This window comes from Lissotriton helveticus, chromosome 3_2, assembly GCF_964261635.1.
Source record: "Lissotriton helveticus chromosome 3_2, aLisHel1.1, whole genome shotgun sequence".
Lineage (NCBI taxonomy): Eukaryota > Metazoa > Chordata > Amphibia > Caudata > Salamandridae > Lissotriton > Lissotriton helveticus.
The window spans coordinates 44,077,816-44,098,917 of record NC_136062.1 but is presented as its reverse complement, the minus strand read 5'-3'; the positions used below and the strand labels follow the sequence as shown (position 1 = coordinate 44,098,917).

At 47.8% G+C, this 21,102-nt stretch overlaps 1 protein-coding gene across 4 annotated transcripts in view; it reads right to left on the bottom strand.

The window, feature by feature from the left end:
- The window catches only part of SECISBP2L (SECIS binding protein 2 like), a 989,501-nt gene that overhangs the window by 218,146 nt on the left and 750,253 nt on the right, over positions 1-21,102 (bottom strand). For all 4 annotated transcript variants that reach the window (XM_078684798.1, XM_078684797.1, XM_078684799.1 and 1 more), the window contains one exon: positions 4,968-5,188. In XM_078684798.1, the coding sequence (XP_078540924.1) occupies positions 4,968-5,188 (221 nt within the window). The remainder of the gene's footprint in view (positions 1-4,967; positions 5,189-21,102) is intronic.

The following is a 21,102-nucleotide window of genomic DNA, read 5'->3' as shown; positions in this document are numbered from 1 at the left end:
GCACAGCAAGTTGTCCATTCACCTGGGGTCACAAAATGATCCGCTTAATGAATATTAATTAGTCAGGTGTATTTTGCGATGCCTGTATTAATCGCAGTGAAAGTAGGAATTGTGGGCTGTAAGACCGCCAACCCTGCATTTGCTTTCAAAAACAGGAAACAAGGTTTTAAAAAGAAGCCCATGCCCTTTAAAAGTGCACGTGCTGCTTTAATAAAATCAAATTCGGGAAGAAAACAAGAGTAAGACACTGTGCCCCTTGAGGCCAATCAAGATGATACCCCTGCTTGAAAGGTGGCAACTTTCCATAAGTTTGCGTCCGCAAATGAGTTCATGAACCAATACTACATTCTACTGCAACACGTAAAGACGAGGGCTGCCCTCTCATTTACAACTCTGGAATAATTACAAAACCCTTTTTACAGATCGGAAAGCATATTTATGTTTTATGAAAAGGTGGTTTTTGGTCACAAAGCCAGATTTATAGGTTTTGCGACAACAAAAAACTCAAGTACATGGCTTTTGCCTTACAACGGGAGCCTCAAGATTAGGAAGCTAAATAACAGTAATCTTTTCAAACGATTGTATGATGTTACTTAGCATGCATTTACATAGCATGCTTTTACTATGCGGTTTTTACTTCGCAAAAGCATTTACTTTGAATTTTTTTAAGTACACATGTCATCACTTCGCAAAATTAATAATAACATTAGAATTTGCTTTTCTTAGCAGTACCTTACTTCGCATGTTTTTACTACGTGTACAAAGTGTTTGTTTTAAAAAAAAAATTTTATTTGTAACCTAACCACTGGGACGGGATGCCAGGGAAATAGGGGATTTGGTGGGTAATTAATTTTAAAAATATCAGTTAACTACTGCACTACCCTAAATCCCTTTACAAACTACCCCATACACTACACATACACTACAACACTACCCTAAACCCTAAAACACTACCCCCTACACTACACATACACTACAACACTACACTAAACCCTAAAACACTACCCTACACTACACGTACACTACAATACTACCCTAAACCCTATAACACTACCCCCTACACTACACATACACTACTACACTACCCTAAACCCTAAAACACTACCCTACACTAACCACACTACAACACTACCCTAAACCCTAAAAGACTACCCCTACACTACACATACAATACAACACTACCCTAAACCCCCTACACTACACATACACTACCCTAAACCCTAAAACACTACCCTACACTACACATACACCACAACACTACCCTAAACCCTATAATACTACCCCCCTACACTACACAACACTACCCTAAACCCTATAACACTACCCCCTACAAAATATCGGTTAACTACAGCACTACCCTAAAACCCTTTACAAATTACCACCTACCCCCAAAACAATATCCTACACTACACGTACACTACAACACTACCCTAAACCCGAATACACTACCTTACACTACAACACTACCCTACACCACTACCACCTGCACAACACATACACTACAACACTACACTAAACCCTAAAACACTACCCTACACTACAACACTACCCTAAACCCTATAACACTACCCACTACACTACACATACACTACAACACTACCCTAAACCCTATAACTCTACCCCCTACACTACAAATACACTACTACACTACCCTAAACCCTAATACACTACCCCACACTACACATACACTACAACACTACCCTAAACCCTAAAACACTTCCCCCTACACTACACATACACTACAACACTACCCTAAACCCTATAACTCTACCCCCTACACTACATGTACACTACAACACTATCCTAAATCCTAATACATTACCCCCACACTACACATACACTACAACACTACCCTAAGCCCTAAAACACTACCCCCTAAACTACACATACACTACAACACAACCCCTCACACTAAACATACACTACAACACTACCCTAAACCACTACCCTACACTACACATACACTAAAACACTACCCTAAACGCTTAAACACTACACCCTACACTACACAGCCACTACAACACTACCCTAACTACACTTCCCCACTTACTTCTCTCTCCTCGTGGTCCCTCTCTTCACCTTCAACCATAAATAATTTGACATCTTTAACATTATTTAAAAAAAACGAAAAACTAAGTAAAATAACGCGTAGTAAACAACATTGCGAAGTAAAGGAATGCTAATTAAAAGCTTGCGAAGTAAAAGACAATGCGTACTAATAAATGCTAAGTAAAACACCTGCGAAGTAAAAGATGCTAAGTAAAGGTTGCTTCCCTTTTCAAATAACTATGACTACGACATCACCGGTATTTGAGCATGCATTACGCCATAAGTATTTTCTTCAATCGTATGTCTGTGGCACAAACAGTTAGTGGGGTTGATGCAGACCTTTTACTTCATCATTCTACTTGACCTCCACAAAACTGCACAATGCAAGGTTTTGTCTGCAATATTTTAGTTACATGTATTCTTTTCAGACAGGGTAAGACAAGATGTATGATCTATTTGCTGCCTTTCACTATGTTTGGACACAGATGGTTTGGAGTGACTTACTTTATGTGTTCTGTGTGTAACTCATTCGGTCTGTCATTGTGGATGGATTCATAGAAAGGGTGTGTTTACCACCATAGCGATGCTCTGCATCATTTCATAATATCAGACAGGAGATGCTTATCTAATGGTACATGTATGTTTTGTCCACTGCTGATATTACTCGCAGTACCTTATTCAAGGATCGTGCATCAGTTAAACTGTTACTGTATTACTACTAGGAATTACGTATACCGATAACAGATGTTTTTATAGATTTGTTTTTTCTTTATTTACAGATCGGACTCTCCCTCATTTAACTAGTTTACAAGAGATATTCTCTTCACCACATTATTTGTATGTTTTTCAGATTAGTCACGTTACTGATTTGAACAGCTGTCCCGGTCTTATGTAGAATAGGTTGTTTTTGACGGTCCTGACGAATTGCCTTAGATCATTCATGACTACTTTGTTGGCAAGAAGCATGTTGACCTCTACTGAAATTGATTTCTTGAGATACGAAGGAACATTATTTCCTTCACTGTTTTACTTTATTTTTAGGTATGACAAGACCCACCATCATAATAAAGTAGTCATTAGGTGGTCCTTAGTCATTTGTAACTTTTTACTCCTTTTCTCCAATCTACACCTTTAGCACCCTCAGTTCAGGCTCACTACGGCAAAAACAAGGGGCCCATTGGGCATTGCAGCGCCAGCCCAACGAGGAGCTGCCCAATAATGTATCATGTCACCAAAATGAGTGGGTGAGGGCTCTAGCTCCTGAACATTCATATTCCTCTGACCTTTCTTGGCATGGGTGTGAAACCAAGGGTATCTCCCCATAAAATGCATTTATGAACTGCATACTATTTGTACATTGCTTATTTTATACAGGGGAGTGTGTATGCTGCACCTTGATTGCTCCAAGTCCCCCTTTTTTCTGTAGTTTCTCACACTGTTATCACAAGAAGAGCTTTGCACCTGCATGTTTGTGTTTATCTGAAGTTTGTTTGATCATATGTCATTTTCTCGGCATGACTTACATTGAGAAATATTTAGTAAAGATACATCTGAAAAGTATAGAATTTAGCATTACATGCTTCAACTAATCAGACGGCGGAGCACTGGTCCATTGAAATGGCAAATTGCACTTCTATATTTCAACATTAAAAATATTCTAAGTGATTTATTTCATAGAACCTGGTGCATTGCATGCCAAGAAACATCTTCACTTGGAGACTGAAGAGAGCAAACTTTGGACCGAACTGGACATGGCACCCACAAGTGTCAGAGCTAAGATAAGGTTCTCCAGGAAGACGGGGAAAGCACAGCCCAACGCTGGACCGGCTGATTCAGTCTAAGCATAGTGAGCTAAATTGAGGAAGTCTAACTAGGATTATTGTTAGTTGCCTTGCTTTGCATGCACGGTTGTGTACAGTTTGTGATATGTTAAAAAGTGCACAACAGCATAATATACTGGTTGGGTAAACAGGAGTGGGAGAATCCCAGTAGCAAAAAAGGTACTTGTGCAATTAATGGTATAGACTAGCAAGCAGGCTCTAGAGAATAGTGCAGGAACAGGGAAGATAAGCAGGAGCACCAGGACCCAAAAAACAAGTCCATCCTTCAAGGATGAATGCGAGTGAAAAACAGGCTCTTTGATCCAGCTGCACAGTCCCTTAGCTAGCTTCTCCGGGTGCATAACCAAAGAAAGGCTAAACATAAGGGGATGTTTGAGTGTACAGCACTTTTCCTTCCTACTAAGAGAGGGCGTGGGAGAACTCCAAAACATGCTCCAACTACAAAATCTGTATCACTCACAATGGTACACTAGGCACGTCTTCTCCAAATGACACTCTCAAACTACCATTTTCGAAGGATGCCCAATGTAGATACATTGCAATACACCAGCCATGGTTTTATGTTGTTAGAACCTCTGTGCTACTGTATGGTAACCTGGTCACAATAGAGAGACTGTGAAAATCAGCAGTAGACAAAATCAATGTTAGGTTTTTAGTGCAGTGTCAAAAAACTGTTAGTTGCTTTCAATTAATAATATTTTCAATTATCAGCATAGTCATGAAGTATCCACACATCAGCTTTAGAACCCGCTCTCTCTAATATATGGGTACAATTTACACAGAGGAGTACTTTTAGGGCTTCATGTAGTTCTATGATGCCCAATACGGCAAAACACTTGCAGCAAATAAGAAAATCCAATTCAGGAAACACCCACAATAAACAGAGGCTCCAACAAGAGCCATCTGCAGGCATATGTTTTTAAAGAGGATACACATTACAAAGCAGTTTACAGGGAACTATTTCTGAAGATTAAGCTTAGGACCAAGGATAGAATGTTTTGATATAAGTAGTCACGAATAAATCCTGCATCAAACACACTACTGCCGTGTGAAATTCAAAAAAGTGCGCACCCATACCTTTTGACTGGATCTTTTCACAGTTTGGTGAAATGATGACACACTTTATCTTGCTTAACTTCATATGTTTAGTAACTTCTCGTAATCCCATAACTAGTCGTCTCTTTGATTTAGCTCTTGTGGGGTCCTTCTGGTAAACACGCTCTTGAAAACTGACAAGTTCTTGCAGGAGTAAAGTCACACATTCATCAATTTCTTTACTTAGAACTTGATTACAATACCTAGAACATATGAACAAACAATATTGCATTTAATTTAACTTTTAAATACAAAAAGAATATGTAAATCTTTTGGATAGCTAATTTTTTCATTACTGAATGAACGCTGTAGTTACTACAATAAGCGACATTAGGATGCACTATAAAGTCCCTGTGCATTATTTTTATAGGGTCAGTGAAAAATGCCATACGTTATATACCACCTCATGCAATGAAGAACAAGTTACTTACCTTCGGTAACGATATATCTGTAAGAAACAGTAGTTAGTATTAGATTCCTTACCTTAGAATATCCCCAGGCGTCAGTCTGGATCCGGAAACTTTTGCGTAGCAGTACCCCTGCGCGTCGGTAGGCGTCGTCTGCAGGCGTCCCCTGCGGCTCCGCGTCGTCGGCGTCGTGCGCCGTGATGACGTCGCTGGAGTATATAGACGCCGCCTCCGCGCGCTGACGTCAGTTCTTTGCACACAGCTTTTCCGCGCCAGAACACGCAGAGCCATGTGAGAACCAACACTGGTGCCATTTGAAAACTAGGGCCCTGACAGGGATGTCCTTAACCCTAGGTATCAGTTCGCAGAACGGGGAGGATGGGAGGGGCGGTAAGGAATCTAATACTAACTACTGTTTCTTACAGATATATCGTTACCGAAGGTAAGTAACTTGTTCATCTGAAAGAAACAGGTTAGTATTAGATTCCTTACCTTAGAATAGATACCCCAGCAATACCAACCCCGGTGGTGGGTCTGCGAACCAATACAACCTACACCAGAAAGTCCTGGAGGACCGAACGGCCAAAGAAGCCATCCCTCCGGACTTGACTGTCCAGGCAGTAGTGCCTCGCAAAGGTGTGCAGCGAGGCCCACGTGGCCGCCTGGCAAATGTCCTGCAAAGGGACTCCCCGGCCCAGGGCAGTAGTAGCCGCCGTGGCCCGAGTGGAATGGGCCCTCAGCCCAACAGAAGGCTCCTTCCGAGCCAAAGAGTAGCATGCTTTGATGCACAGGACGACCCACCGAGAGATGGTCCGTTTCTGTACCGCCCTTCCCTTCTTCTCACCCACGTAGCCAACAAACAGTTGGTCATCCACCCGGAACTGGCGTGTGCGATCCATATAGAATGAAAGCGCACGTTTTGGGTCCAGACGATGGAGCCGCTCTTCATCCTTTGAAGGATGCGGAGGCGGGAAGAAGGAGGGCAAGGTGATGGACTGCCCAATGTGAAAAGCAGAGACTACCTTGGGCAGGAAAGAAGGTCTAGTCCGAAGAACCACCTTATCAGGATGAACAGACAAGAAAGGAGGTTGAATAGAAAGAGCCTGGAGCTCACTCACTCTCCTGGCAGAGGTGATGGCTACCAGGAAGGCCGTCTTTAAGGTGAGAAGACGGAGAGGACAGGAATGAAGGGGCTCAAAGGGAGCGCACATCAGGAAAGTCAAAACCAAGTTCAAGTCCCACTGAGGCATCACGAACGGAGTTGGAGGATACATGTGCGTGATGCCCTTCAAGAATCTTAACACAAGAGGGGACTTGAACAAAGATGGCTGATCAGGTAGCCTCAAGAAGGCGGAAAGGGCAGAAAGATAGCCCTTGATAGTGCCCAGAGCAGAGCCCTGCTGGGCAAGGGAAAGGAGGAAGAGGAGAACCTCAGACAGAGGGGCAGAAAGGGGATCCACAGCCTTTGCTGTGCACCACGCCACAAATCTGTTCCACCGGCAGGCGTATACCGACTTTGTGGAGGGACGCCTGGCTGCCAGAATGACATCACAGACTTCAGGAGGCAAGTCAAATGGCCTCAACTGTCGCCGCTCAATCTCCACGCATGGAGGTGGAGACTGGACAGGTTCGGGTGGAGGACCGTCCCCTGCTGCTGCGACAGAAGGTCCTCCTGAAGGGGCAGGCGGATCGAGGGACCGACTGTCATGCTGAGTAGCTCGGGATACCAGTACCTTCGAGCCCAGTCCGGAGCCACAAGGATAACTTGGGCCCGGTCGCGCCTGATCTTCTTCAGCACTCTGGGCAGAAGTGGTATAGGCGGAAAGGCGTACAACAGACCGCAACTCCACTCGCGCCGAAAGGCGTCGCCGAGCGAGTGCCGTCTTGGAAACTCCAACGCGCAGAACTGATGACATTGCGCGTTCTCTTCTGTGGCGAATAGATCTAACCAAGGCTCTCCCCATTGCTGAAAGAGGCCTCTCGCCACATCCGAGTTCAGACGCCATTCGTGATCCACCGAGCACCGACGGCTGAGTCCGTCCGCCCTGGCGTTCAGAGAACCTGCCAGGTGTTGAACCGTCAGAGTCACGCCCTGACGTTCCAGCCATTGCCAGAGGCGCAGAGCCTCCTGGCAAAGGGTCCACGACCCCACACCGCCCAGTTTGTTGCAGTACCACATGGCGGTGGTGTTGTCCGTGAACACCTGCACCACACTCCCGTTGACAAAGGGGAGGAATGCCTTCAGTGCTAGGCGAATCGCCCGCAGCTCCAACATGTTGATATGGAGCCGGGATTCCGCCGGAGACCAGAGGCCTCTGATCTCCGCCTCTCCCAAGTGGCCACCCCAGCCTTGGAGGGACGCGTCCGTCACAACCACGTGCTCCGGTTGGGGAAGGGAGAGGGATCTGCCCCTGACCCAATCGCGGTCCGTAAGCCACCACTGCAACTGTCTCGCAGTGCCCTCCGAGATCAGGACATGGTCGGATAGGTTGCCCTGATGCTGGGCCCACTGAAACTTCAGGTCCCACTGCAGAGCCCGCATCCGCCACCTGGCGTGATGCACCAGAAGGATGCAGGAGGCCATCAGCCCCAGAAGCCGCAGCGTCAACCTGACCGAAACCCGGGATAACGGCTGAAAGATGGGAATCAGAGCCTGAATATCCCGGACCCGCCGTTCCGGAGGATAAACCCGAAACTGCGCCGAGTCGAGAACCGCTCCGATGAAAAGGAGCTTTTGAGAGGGACACAGGTGTGATTTCGGCACATTGATGGAAAACCCCAGCTCGTGCAGGAGGTCTGCCGTCATCTGAAGGTGGTGGACGACTGTCTGGGGCGAGCCCGCCTTCAACAGCCAGTCGTCGAGGTAGGGGAAGACTGAAACCCCTAACCGGCGCAGATGAGCTGCGACCACCGCCATCACTTTCGTGAACACCCGTGGGGCGCTGGTAAGGCCGAATGGGAGCACGATAAACTGAAAGTGCTCGTGGCCTACCGTGAACCGCAGGTAACGCCGGTGGGCCGGCAGGACGGGGATGTGAAAATACGCATCCTGCAAGTCCAACGCTACCATCCAGTCTTGTGGGTCTAGAGCAGCCAAGACCTGAGCCAAAGTCAACATCTTGAACTTCTCCTTCCGGAGGAAGCCGTTGACGTTCCGTAGATCCAAGATAGGACGCAGGCCTCCCCTGTCCTTCTTGGGTACCAGAAAGTAGTGGGAGTAGCAACCACACCCTACTTCTGGCCCAGGAACGCGCTCGATGGCCCCCTTGGCCAAGAGGGCCGTAACTTCCTCCTGCAGAAGTGTCAAGTGGTCCCCCGACACACGGTGGTTCTGCGGTGGCATGGCTGGAGGAGTGGACTCGAAGGGGAGGGCATAGCCCCTTCGGACAAGCTGCAGCACCCACCTGTCCGATGTTATCGCGCGCCAGCGGGAGTGGTGATGGCGAACCCTGCCACCCACTGGCGTCACGTGAGCCCGAAAGCTCGGACTAGGAAGGCTTGGATGCAGCAGCGGAGGGAGGCGTGGACTGACCACGCCGCTGGCCTCTACCGCCACCACGGCGGAAACCACGGCCGCCACCGCGCTGGGGAGCGTTCTGCGTCACGTGGCTGGCAGCACGTGTGGGACCTCCCCTCCCTTGGCCACGAAAGGGCCGAAACGAACCCGTCTGCTGGCGCTGGGTCGAAAGACCCAAGGACTTGGCCGTGACCCTGGAGTCCTTGAAGCGCTCCAGCGCGTGGTCCGCTTTGTCACCAAACAGGCGACTGCCATCAAATGGCATGTCCATGAGTGAATTTTGGACGTCTGGCGAGAAGTTGGCAGATCTCAGCCAAGCATGGCGACGAATCGCCACCGTTGTGGACATCGCCCGTCCCAACGAGTCGGTCGTGTCGAGACCACAACGGATCGAGTACCGCGCCGCATCCCGGCCTTCAACTAAGGCCCGTGTGAGCTTGTCCCGCACCTCCTGGGGACATTGCGGCAGACACTCCTCGACCGTATCCCACAGGGAGTGGGTGTAGCGGCCCAAGAGGCACGCGGTATTACAAGACCGCAGTCCAGCGCTCAAAGAGGAAAAGACCTTTTTACCAAATTGGTCATACCGCTTTGATTCCCTATCGGGCGGAGCCGACGGAAATGCGGACTGCGAAGTGGAGGCCTGGATCACCAGACTCTCCGGGGAGGGATGGGTGGATAAAAAGGCAGGGTCGTCCGAGCATGGACGGTGACGCCTCGCGACATTCCGGTCAACCGGCGCACCAGAAGCGGGCCTGGACCAGGTGCCCAAAAGGACATCCGACAGGGCCTCATTAAACGGCAGCAGAGGCTCCTGGGGGCATGACTGCGGTTTAAACACTTCGGTCAGAATGTTCGGCTTGACCTTCGCGACGGGGAGCTCAAGGTGCAAGGCCTTGGCAGCCCTCATCAGGACCACCGAATAGGCAGCACCTGCCTCAGACGCCACAGGGGACGGAGAGACAAACCCAGGGTTGGGCGACTCGTCCAGGCCACTGGCATCACCCAGATCACCTACCCAGTCCACATCATACTGGCAGGCACGGGATAGAGGGTCCTCAGACCCCTCCCAACCCTCTCCATACTCATCGTCATCATACCCATATTCTGGGTCGACGATATAGACGTCGGGGTCAACGGGCCCCATCGGCGTCGGATCCGGCGTCGGCCGACGCCGGTCCGACTCCGCGTCCGGAGTCGGGGAGGAAAGGGGGGTGGCGCCGCGCGGCGTCGGTGCCGGGGACCCGACGCCGGCCGGAGCCGACGGCGGAGTCGCTGCACCACGCGGGGGCGGTACCACGGGTTGGCCCACAGGAACCGACGCCGGAGAGGCCGGGAGACCAGCCGGCGACGAACCAGAGGGAACCAGCGGCGCCGGGGCCGGAGCCGCCGGCGGCGCCGGGGCAGGAGCACCCGAACCGCTTGGGCCCCCAGACGGGACCGACGGGCCCGCAGGCGCCGAAGGCCCCGCCGGAGAAGACCTCGCCCTCATAGCAATGAGGAAGGCCTCGATCTCCTCACGCGACGCGCCTTCCCCAGGGACCGACGGGTATGGGGTAGACGGCGTCGGCGGGGCCGCGGGGGTGGGGTCACCCGAGCCCCCGGCCGCATTACGCGGGCGTCGGGGGGAGTCGGGGGTGCGATGGCGACGCCCCGACTTCTTGTGCTTACCTGACGAGCCGGAGGAATGGTGGCGACTTCCTGAGCGCCCATGGCGGCTCCGCGATCGTTCCCTCGACCGCTCCCCCGACCTCCGACCGGACCGGGACCGCTCTCGACGCGGGGCCGACACCCGGAGCTCGAGAAGCTTGCGGGACCGCTCCCGCCTAGCTTTTCCAGTCAAGGCCCGACAGTCGACGCAGGACTCCACGTCGTGGTCCGCGCCCAGACACCGGAGGCAGAGTCGATGGTGGTCGGTGACCGACATCATGCGGTCGCACTCGTCGCAGCTCTTAAACCCAGGCATCCTACCGGCACCGTAGAAAGATTAAATTTTACAAACACTTGGTCAAAAGACCGGAGTACTGCTCTTCGGATCTGCGCTAACTGGCGCGGAAAAAAGAAGAACTGACGTCAGCGCGCGGAGGCGGCGTCTATATACTCCAGCGACGTCATCACGGCGCACGACGCCGACGACGCGGAGCCGCAGGGGACGCCTGCAGACGACGCCTACCGACGCGCAGGGGTACTGCTACGCAAAAGTTTCCGGATCCAGACTGACGCCTGGGGATATTCTAAGGTAAGGAATCTAATACTAACCTGTTTCTTTCAGATTAAACAAATAATACATTACTTACCTTTGATAATATGTTTTTTGGTAGAGGCTAACTGCCGATTCCTCATCTTGTGAATTTCCTTCGGGAGTCAGACTGAGTCCAGAAACTTCTAATCAATTTCCTCGCATCTCCATACACCTAATTACAGCCAAAAAGTTAGGGCCCCCTCCGGTTTTAAATGCCGTTCCCCTGGAGAGGGTCCGAGAGTTTGATTATTTAGGGATTCGCCTCAGTAACTCCATGAGCTGGACCCCACATATCCAAAAGATGTTGCTCAACCATAAAAGGGTGACTGGTGCCCTACTCAGGGAACATCGTTCATCCCCCAAACATTGTATCTCCCCAGCTATTGATATCTATAAAGCAAGAGGGGTTGCTGCGGCTTTGTACGGGGCGGAGTTGTGGGGCTCCACAAACCTGGAGGCATTAGCCAAGGCAGAAAGTAAATTCCTGAAAGAACTCTTGGCACTCCCATCGAGCACACCGACCGTCCCAGTGCTTCTCGATTTGGGCTGCAAATCAATCGCGGACCAGGCGCGATTACGGCCTCTGCTCTTGTGGGCCCGCCTGTGGAGGGTCCCGGAGCAAGCCTCCTATGCAGCAGGTTTGTCCGAGGTAATTGCTATGGAGGGATGGCATCGAATTAAATGGCTAAGGGACATCAAGAGCCTATTGGTGGAGCTGGGTTTGGAAGATTTCTGGGTTACTCGCTCTGCTCCTACGAAAGCCACCCTGAAGAAGCTATATTGGGACTGGATAGCCACCAAACTCATTCGCAATCCACGCCACTGCAATTCGACCGCAGCATTCCTGAGAATCAAAGACGTGGTTGCTTACGAGCCTTATCTGGACCTTATCACCACTCCCCTGGATAGGTCTCTCTATTTCAAACTCAGAGTGGGTACCTTGCCTTTGGCCAACTTGGTGTCCAGGTGGAGATCTTCATCTTCCCAGTCCTCACCTTTTTGTGCCATGTGCTCGACACGGGTGGAGACGGTGGCACATTTTTTCTTCGAATGTCCTGACTATTGTGCCCCAAGGAGGCATTGGCTAACACCATTGTGCAGGCTCTTAGGCACACGACAGCATCTGGTGGCCCTTCGCATTTTACTGACTGACACATCCCCCTCCATTGTTTGTGGTGTTTCAACGTTTTAAAAATGGGCTTGGGTGATCCGAGCTAAAAGGCTTTCTATTTCAATTTAATTCTCTTTTTAGCTATTTATTGCATTTATCTGATTATTTTAGTAATCATAAATGTATGGTACCATAAGCCTTGAAAATGTATTTTTGTATGTATCGCTTTTAAGATATTTACGTATCGAAATAAAGCTTTTACAACACACACAAAGTCAAAACATGGCACAGGGTAGGGCATGGCACAAACTAATAGACAAAAGGAGGGAAGCTATTTAAAGTAGAGACCTGCTTCAATGAGATGAGAGAGTCAATGAGAACTAGAATAACACACGGAAAAATCACAGGGACATTACATAAAATAATATCTATTAAAAAAACGCAAACCATTAGTACGTCCTGGTATACAGAACCTTAAAAGAAATCCAAATAAAATGCAAAAAATTAGAAAGACAATGGTGAAAGTTCCACCTAGAAAGCAACGAGCAACAATTGAAGAATACACTAAACAACTATGAAAAGATGTAAGAAAGGCTAAACAATGCTACTTCTCTAAAACAATAGTAGAAGTAATTAATGGGTCAAGACAAAGATATGATAATGTAAGAGAATTAGAGACTCCAGGATGCATTAAACAAAGTCCTCTTAAGAACTATGTGATGATCTATAAAAAAAAATTAACAATATGATCGAGCTGATTATAGCCGATATAAAGGCAGACCATCCAGGAGAGTTCAGGCCCCAAGAGATAGCACTACCACAGTCGAGATAACCAACGAAGTTGCCACTAAATTAGAAAGTATGGAACCAATGAACGCGGATGATTTTAGAGCCTTAGCAAAGACTATCCTATTGGGATCAATATTGGATCCTGTACCACTCAGAATTTGGGCAGATGACCTATACTCGGGTCTACAAAAAATATGCAATCAGTCCTTAAACACAGGCATAGTCCCACAGGTATGTAATAAAAGCACTAATAACCCTTCTATTGGAAAAAAAACAACAGCAGACCCTTCAGTCCTTCGTGCCTACCACCCACTATCGCAACCTTACCCGGTACAAACCAAGGAAAAATATATATCAGTAAGAAATTATCAAACTATCAGGAAGATCATAACCTCTTAGAAACTTAACAAGCCAGTTTTAGGCCTGCACATGGCACTGGGTCAGCACTGATTTTAGCCTTGTATGAGCTTCAGATGATGGCCTACAGAGGTCAATCAACATTCCTGATATTGCTTGATTTGTCAGCCATGTCTGACACGGTAAACCATCAAATACGTCTATCAGACTGGCAGATGTAGGTGTGGATGGGGCACTACAAAAGCGGATTGAATTCTACCTCTATAATAGAACTCAAGCAATTTCACTTGCCCCTTTTTACTCAGATTTTTTAAAAATAGAACATGATGTACCTCTGCTGAGCTCTTTGCCCGATCCTTTTTAATATCAATCTACGTCCATTGTTGACACTTATTCTATTTTACGGCATTAGCTTTGTAAACTATGCCAATGACATACAGTTGATCCTTTCGTTAGAAAATGAGAGACACTTTCATTAGAAGCACTCCACAACTGTCTAAGAGAGATGGCAAATTGATTGAACAGCAACTCATTAAAATTCAATGGAGAGAAGACTGAATTTCTATGTTGCTCATCCTCCAAAGCTCCTTAAATACTCCCAAACAGTTTCTGGCCTTGGACAAGCACAGGCACTACAGAGCTATCACAGTCAGTACGTAATCTGGGAATAAAAATCCATGGAGGCATATGTCACTAAGACAGCAGAAAAATGATTTGGACTACTCCAGAACCTAAGGAAAATTGAGCCACTGCTGCCACAGACAGCAAGAAAGCTAGTGGTTCAAAGTACGGTCTTGAGCAGAATTGGTTATTGCAATGCGCTACTACTTGACGCCCCAGATTATCTAATAAAAAGATTATACAGAGTACAAGTTACAGAAGCAAAACTTGCACTAGACAAACCCAGACATACCTTTTCATCTGGCAACCTAAGGAACTCCACTGGCTTCCAGTCAAAGAGAGTATCACATTTAAATCACCATGTACAAGGCAATACATGAAATACGACCCACGCTGTTACAAAGAAAATGTAAACATTACAATCTATCAAGGAACACATGCTCTTCCTCAGCCAACCTATTATGTATTCTCGAATTTCAGAAAGTGAGATTTGGAGGTCGGCCTTCTCATTCTGGGCAGCTCAGTTGTGTGAACATGTGCCAGGCCTTTTAAGAGGCAGTAGGAGCCTAATTCAATTCAGGAAAGATCTGAAAACATTGCCTTTTCCAAGATAGCCATTTTTAGCATCAGGAAGATGGACCTAAAGATGTACCTAAAATATGGACTTAAAAGTGTTTCTGTTACTGATCTGTTTTGGGTAAGATTGCTCAAGCACCAGGATACCTTAAAGGTGAAAGTTGTGCTTTATAAATGTAATTTATAATAATTAATAAATCTAATTAATAATAACTGTATATGCAGTAATGCCTGGTAAATATCTGGAGGGATGCCCACGCACCAGCCTGTCAAGTGCCCATGATTGACACACCGTGTCCCAGAGCAATGATAGCAGCCTTTGGTTTGGTAGAATGATCATGCAAGCCTTTTGGGGGCTACCTTTTGGCTAATCCATAGCAGATCTTGAGGCATAACACAACCCACTGGGTGATCGTTCCCCTTTGCACTGCTTTTCCCTTTTTTTGCTCCAGAGATAACGATGAAAGCTATCATGGCCCGATTGATGTAAAAACTAAAGGCCCTCTTGGGGGTCAAGTCAGTGAAGCTGTTCCTCTACCGTATAGGGGCGCCGTAGAAAACAGAAAGCAGGCCATATCCTGCCCTATATGGAAGGATATGACTACCTTCGGCAGACATGCCGCTTTTGTGCACAAGACCAGTTTGGGAAAAGTGGGGCACATAAGCTTGCAATTCTCTTACTTACCTTGCAGAGGTTATTGTGACAAGAAACACTGTCTCGACGGCCAAAAGCTGGGAAGGACATATGTGCATAGGTTCAAATGGAGTGTACTTTAGATAAGTGAGAACTAGATTAGGCTCCCGCTGCAGCACCACAGGTGGTGTTGGTGGAAACATGTGGTTCAGACACTTCAGGATATTTGTGATCTGTTAGGCACTCTCAGCGGAGTTGTCCACTTCGGTATTTAAAGATCCTGCTAGATGCAGGGCAGTCAGGAAGATGCCCTGAGAGTACAGCCACTTCCAGAGGCACAGAGAATATTGGCACACGACTCATCCCACCCCAACCGGTTTACTGCAATACAAGCAAACAGATTGCTCGCAACCCCATCAAGTTGATCTTCAAATCTCTGATCTCTACATCTCCCAGATGTCCTCCCCAATCCAGCAACTATGTATACATCACAACAGTTAGCTCTGGGTGGGGGTAGAGAAAGGGGTCTCCCGCCGGTCCACTCACAGTGAGGCAGCCACCACTGCAAATCTTCTCAATTTTCCTTCGACACCTTAATGGTCTCCGATAGGTTCTCTTGGTGCTGAGCCCAGAGCAGGTGGCATGTCGGGGATAGCGCAGTAAAGAAAGTGAGCATCTGCTTTGCAGGGCCTGGAGCACCTACTGATCTGACATGATGCTCCTTTATGGAGGTGGAATGTGATGTGATCTATCAGCAGAGCGTACTCCGTCACAACAAATTTGAAACAGTTCTGCGGAGGTGGGAGGTGGGGGAACGTTCTGAAGCCTCGACCTTGAAAAGAGTTTGAGGCATGCTGCTGCTGCTAAGGGAGGTATTGTCTCTGAAAGGCTCGAAATGGGCGCTGCTGTTGGGGGTACTGCTGTGCTGGCAGAACTAGGCACAGAGAGCGGGCCTTATTAGTTTTCCTTAAACTTAAAGGGCAGATTCTGGCTTCATTCTGAACAGCTTAGTGTGGTCCAAGAACATGTCGATAACGCACTGTTGGACATCAGCCAAAAAGCCCATGGAGTGAATCCAGGCATGGTGCCCAAGCACCACACCGCTGCTAACTGCCCTACCCAGCCAGTCTATGTCCAGACCAGATATTGTCCTCATCATCTTTAACATTGCCTAAATCATGAAGAGGAACATAGTCTGGTTTTGAGTGGTCATATTGCCTGGGCAATATGGCGTGGGTCTCTTAATCAGACAATACAATCAGCTCGCCTTCCGGCGTCAGGGATGTCTAGATCGGCATTGATATGTGTGCCGGTGGTATCGGTCATGGTGTCAAAAGGGGAGCAGTGTCTGGCACAGAGCGTGAGGCCTCAGATGGCATCGTGCTGGATTTGCCAAAGGCACAGTAGAAGACAGAGAAAGCCTCTAGGTAAGGTAAAGGGGTGACATCTAAGGGAACATATCCGCTGACAGTAGACCAACTCGAGACCCGCTTGGATCCATGTGGCCCGAAGGTGCTCCAGTGTGATCCGGTTTGGTACCGAAAATGTGGCACATGGCCTTCTTCAGCAGTTAGAGCTGCTGTGCCGTTGCTCTCTGTTCAGGGTGAGACAGAAGCGAGACTAGCGTCTGGATCAGTTTGTCTGGGGTGGGAACGAATCAGTGGCCTAGAGTTGCTAAGGGCGTTTCATGAGTTCGAGTGGCAGGGCAAGGACACCCATGCTTTAATTTTTTATGCTTGTGATGGGATTTCCTTAACCTACCTGACCATGTGACCTTGATCGATCAATCACAGGAGAAGGAGCGAATATGTGCCCTCAACTTTGATCGGTAGTGCTTTTTCAACATCTGGCGTTTGGCCTTGGGTCGGCCATTTTGTTCATTTTTGCACAGACATGACGCAGAGTCGTATTTGGAACTCAGGCACCATAAACAGACACCGAGGTTAACCATCACCAACATATGGCAGTGACAGTCAAAACATGATTTAAATTGTTGTTTTAGGAGTGGATGTCAGAACACTGAAGTACTGATGCCAAAATCTGTCAGGAATAACAGGATTAGAGTAGCTCTGGATACACGCTGACAAAGAAAGGAACTGACGTCAGTGTGTAGGTGAGGTCCCCCAATGTCACATTTGGGGCGTGATGGATCAGGCACGGAGCCGTAGGATGCCATCTACCAATAGGCGCTGAAATTGCTATGAAAGTTTCTGGATCTAGTTTGAAGCCCGGAGAAATTTACAAGGTGAGGAATCTGCAATAAGAAGTCTCTATCAGAAATGTTTTGCAGGAAAAAACATCTTCTCAAAAGTGATATGAAACTCAAACACTACCTAGTTTCTCATACAAAGAAATGGCAATCTCAATCATTCCACAATAAGAGTGATGTTCTATTTTTCCAAAACCTATTGGATTCTTTGTGAAAATTCTATATTTTTGAATGTAAATTCAGGTTACTTCAGAGATCAATTTACACCAATATACCATTTTTGTCACCAATTATTACTTGTACTTGCCCTCCAAGGATTCACAGGAGTATCATGTGTAGTAGAGCTGTAAGAAAAGAGTACTAAAATTTAAGGACTACTGTACAAATGCTAGCCATTCCATCCTCCACTGCTATACTATGTCTGTAGAAAATATTTAGTTAGATCAGATGCACTGCTAATCAGCCTGAAATATTACCATACTTAAAAATTAATTAACATACAGTGAAACTGTAAAAGGTTTTCCCAAAATCTATTGGTATTTTAGAGGTTATTTTTATGTATGGCATTCAAAGTTTACAAGAGCATCTTAGAATGCGGTTGAAGTTAATTTCCCAGAAGAGCAAGGCTGAAGAAGAGACTACAACTTACATCAATAGTTTTTCTATTGTTAATCAAGTTCTCATATTTGGATATTTCTGCTTGCAATCTTTGAAGAGTGGCCCATTTCGCTATAACCACTTCCTTACCTAGGAGTTCGATGTATCCTAGATTGTGTCTAGGTTGATCACCTCAAGTTCTTTCTGTTTAATGCAGTAATATATGCGTGATTGTTGCATCTCTACTGCTCCAGGATTAGCCTCCAACTGCCCACAACTTTATTATGACAGGTGCATGATCTGAGATCACTGCGGTCAGGATCTTGGGCTTCTTGATGTCTTGTAAGAAAAGTTGGCTAACCAAGGTCTTGTTAATTTGAGCTAAAGTCTAACATATAGCACACTATAGAATATAGTACTGGCAGTCAGACAGGTACGTCTTCTGACAGTGCTACTGAGGCTTTCCTGGTCTTCGGTATCATACTACCATCTACCAAATTTGGGCCTGGATTCTGGTCAAGACATGTGTCTTTTCAGTCTTACTCCACTAAATCTTTCATGTTGTTTGGATCCTTTCTATTTCTCTATAAACAGGGCGTTTGTGAAATTTCTATAATTAGATAATGCGAGTTTTTATGAGCTATCATGATTTAGATTATTACCTATTTGTATGTTGCCCACTTTTCTAGCTTCTTCTTACTTTGGAATGCACGCAAAGCAAATACTGTATTTGCACCATTGTTTTTTAATGTCCTCACACAGTATATAAGTATTTTGGAGAAGTACAAGGCCTGCTGTAGGTTTTTAAAGTGTACAAATACTTGGCTTCCCTTTGTCGGGCTACTGCAGGCAATAATATTCCAACGTAAATATGGGTAGATGACACAAGATTTCTCGAACACTCTCCTGTTCAACTTCAATACTGGAGTTCTGGAATCTCTCTCCCAATCTAGTTCTACACATTGCAACTCTTTTAACCTTTCAACATGTCCTGCATCCCTAGGTCTTTTGTTATATAAATGTGAAAAATACCCTTTTATCCAGTTCATCCCCACCCCTCTCTCAGACACTCCATTCCTTAGAGCACAGCTTTCCAAACTTTTTATGTTGGGGACACACTTTTTGGAGGTGCATCATTTTGGGACAGTAAGGCAGTGTAGCGAGCGAACCTAGCGTAGCGAGCCCAAACTACCTAAGGGTGATGCTGGTGGGGGGGGGGTTTCACTCACTCTGTCTGTCTCCCTCTCTCTTTCTGTAACTAACTGTCCCCCTCCCCCTCTCTCTCCTTCTGTCTTTCTCTGTCTGTCTCCCTCTCTCTTTCTGTAACTGTCTCCCTCCCCCTCTCTCTCCATCTGTCTTTCTCTGTTTGTCTACCTCCCTCTGTCTCTGTCTGTCTTGCTTCCTCTGTCTCCCTCCCTCCCTCTGTCTGTTGCCCTCTGTCTCCCTCCCTCTGTCTGTTGCCCTCTGTCTCCCTCCCTCTGTCTCCCTCCCTGCCTCCCTTCCTCTGTCTCCCTCTGTCTCTCTCCCTCTGTCTCTCTCCATCTGTCTCTCTCCCTCTGTCTCCCTCCCTCTGTCTCCCTCCCTCTGTCTCCCTCCCTCTGTCTCCCTCCCTCTGTCTCCCTCCCTCTGTCTCCCTCCCTCTGTCTCCCTCCCTCCCTCTGTCTCCCTCCCTCTCTCTCCCTCTGTCTGTGTCTGTCTGTGTCTGTCTGTCTCTCTCCCTCTGTCTGCCTCTCTCCCTCTGTCTGTCTCTCTCCCTCTGTCTGTCTCTCTCCCTCTGTCTGTCTCTCTCCCTCTGTCTGTCTCTCTCCCTCTGTCTGTCTCTCTCCCTCTGTATGTCTGTCTGTCCCCCTCTCTCTATCTTCCTCCCTCTCTATCTCCCCCATATCTCCCTCCCTCTCCGTCTCCCTCCCTCTCCATCTCCCTCCCTCTCCATCTCCCTCGCTCTCCATCTCGATCTCCCTCTCTCTCTCCCTCTCCATCTCCCTCTCTCTCTCCCTCTCCATCTCCCACTCTCTCTCTCTCTCCATCACCCTCTCTCTTTCCATCTCCCTCTCTCTTTCCATCTCCCTCTCTCTTTCCATCTCCCTCTCTCTTTCCATCTCCCTCTCTCTTTCCATCTCCCTCTCTCTCTATCTCTCTCTCTCCATCTCTCTCTCTCTCCCTCTCTCTCTCCTCCCTCTCTCTCTCCTCCCTCTTCCTCTCTCTCCATCTCTCTCTCCATCTCCCTCTCTCTCTCCATCTCCCTCTGTCTTTCCATCTCTCTCTCTCTCTCTTTCCATCTCCCTTCCTCTCTCTCTCTCTCTATCTCCCTCTCCATCTCCCTCTCCCTCTCTTTCCATCTCTATCCCTCTCTCTCTCCCCCTCTCCATCTCCCTCTCTCTATCCATCTCACTCTCTCTCTCCATCTGCCTCTCTCTCTCCATCTGCCTCTCTCTCTCCATCTGCCTCTCTCTCTCTCTCTCTCTCTCTCTCTCCCCCTCTCTATCTCCCTTTCTCCCTATCTCCCTCTCTCTCTCTCTCGCTCTCTCCCTCCATCTCCCTCTCCATTTCCCACTCTCTATCTCCCTCCCTGTCTCACTCCCACTGTCTCCCTCCCTCCCCCTCTCTCTATCTCCCCCTCTATCTCCCCCCTCTTTCTACTCCCCCTCTATCTCCCCCTCTCTCTATCTCCCTCCCTTTCTATCTCCCCCATATCTCCCTCCCTCTCCATCTCCCTCCCTCCCTCTCCCTCCCTCTCCATCTCCCTCTCTCTATCGATCTCACTCCCTCTCTCTCTCGATCTCCCTCTCTCCATCTCCCTCCCTCTCTCTCTCCATCTCCCTCTCTCTTTCCATCTCCCCTCTCTCTCTCTCCCTCTCTTTCCATCTCCCTCTCTCTCTCTCCCTCTCTCTCCATCTCCCTCTCTCTCCATCTCCCTCTCTCTCCATCTCCCTCTCTCTCCATCTCCCTCTCTCTCCATCTCCCTCTCTCTCCATCTCCCTCTCTCTCCATCTCTCTCTCTTTCCATCTCTCTCTTTCCATCTCTCTCTTTCCATCTCTCTCTTTCCATCTCCCTCT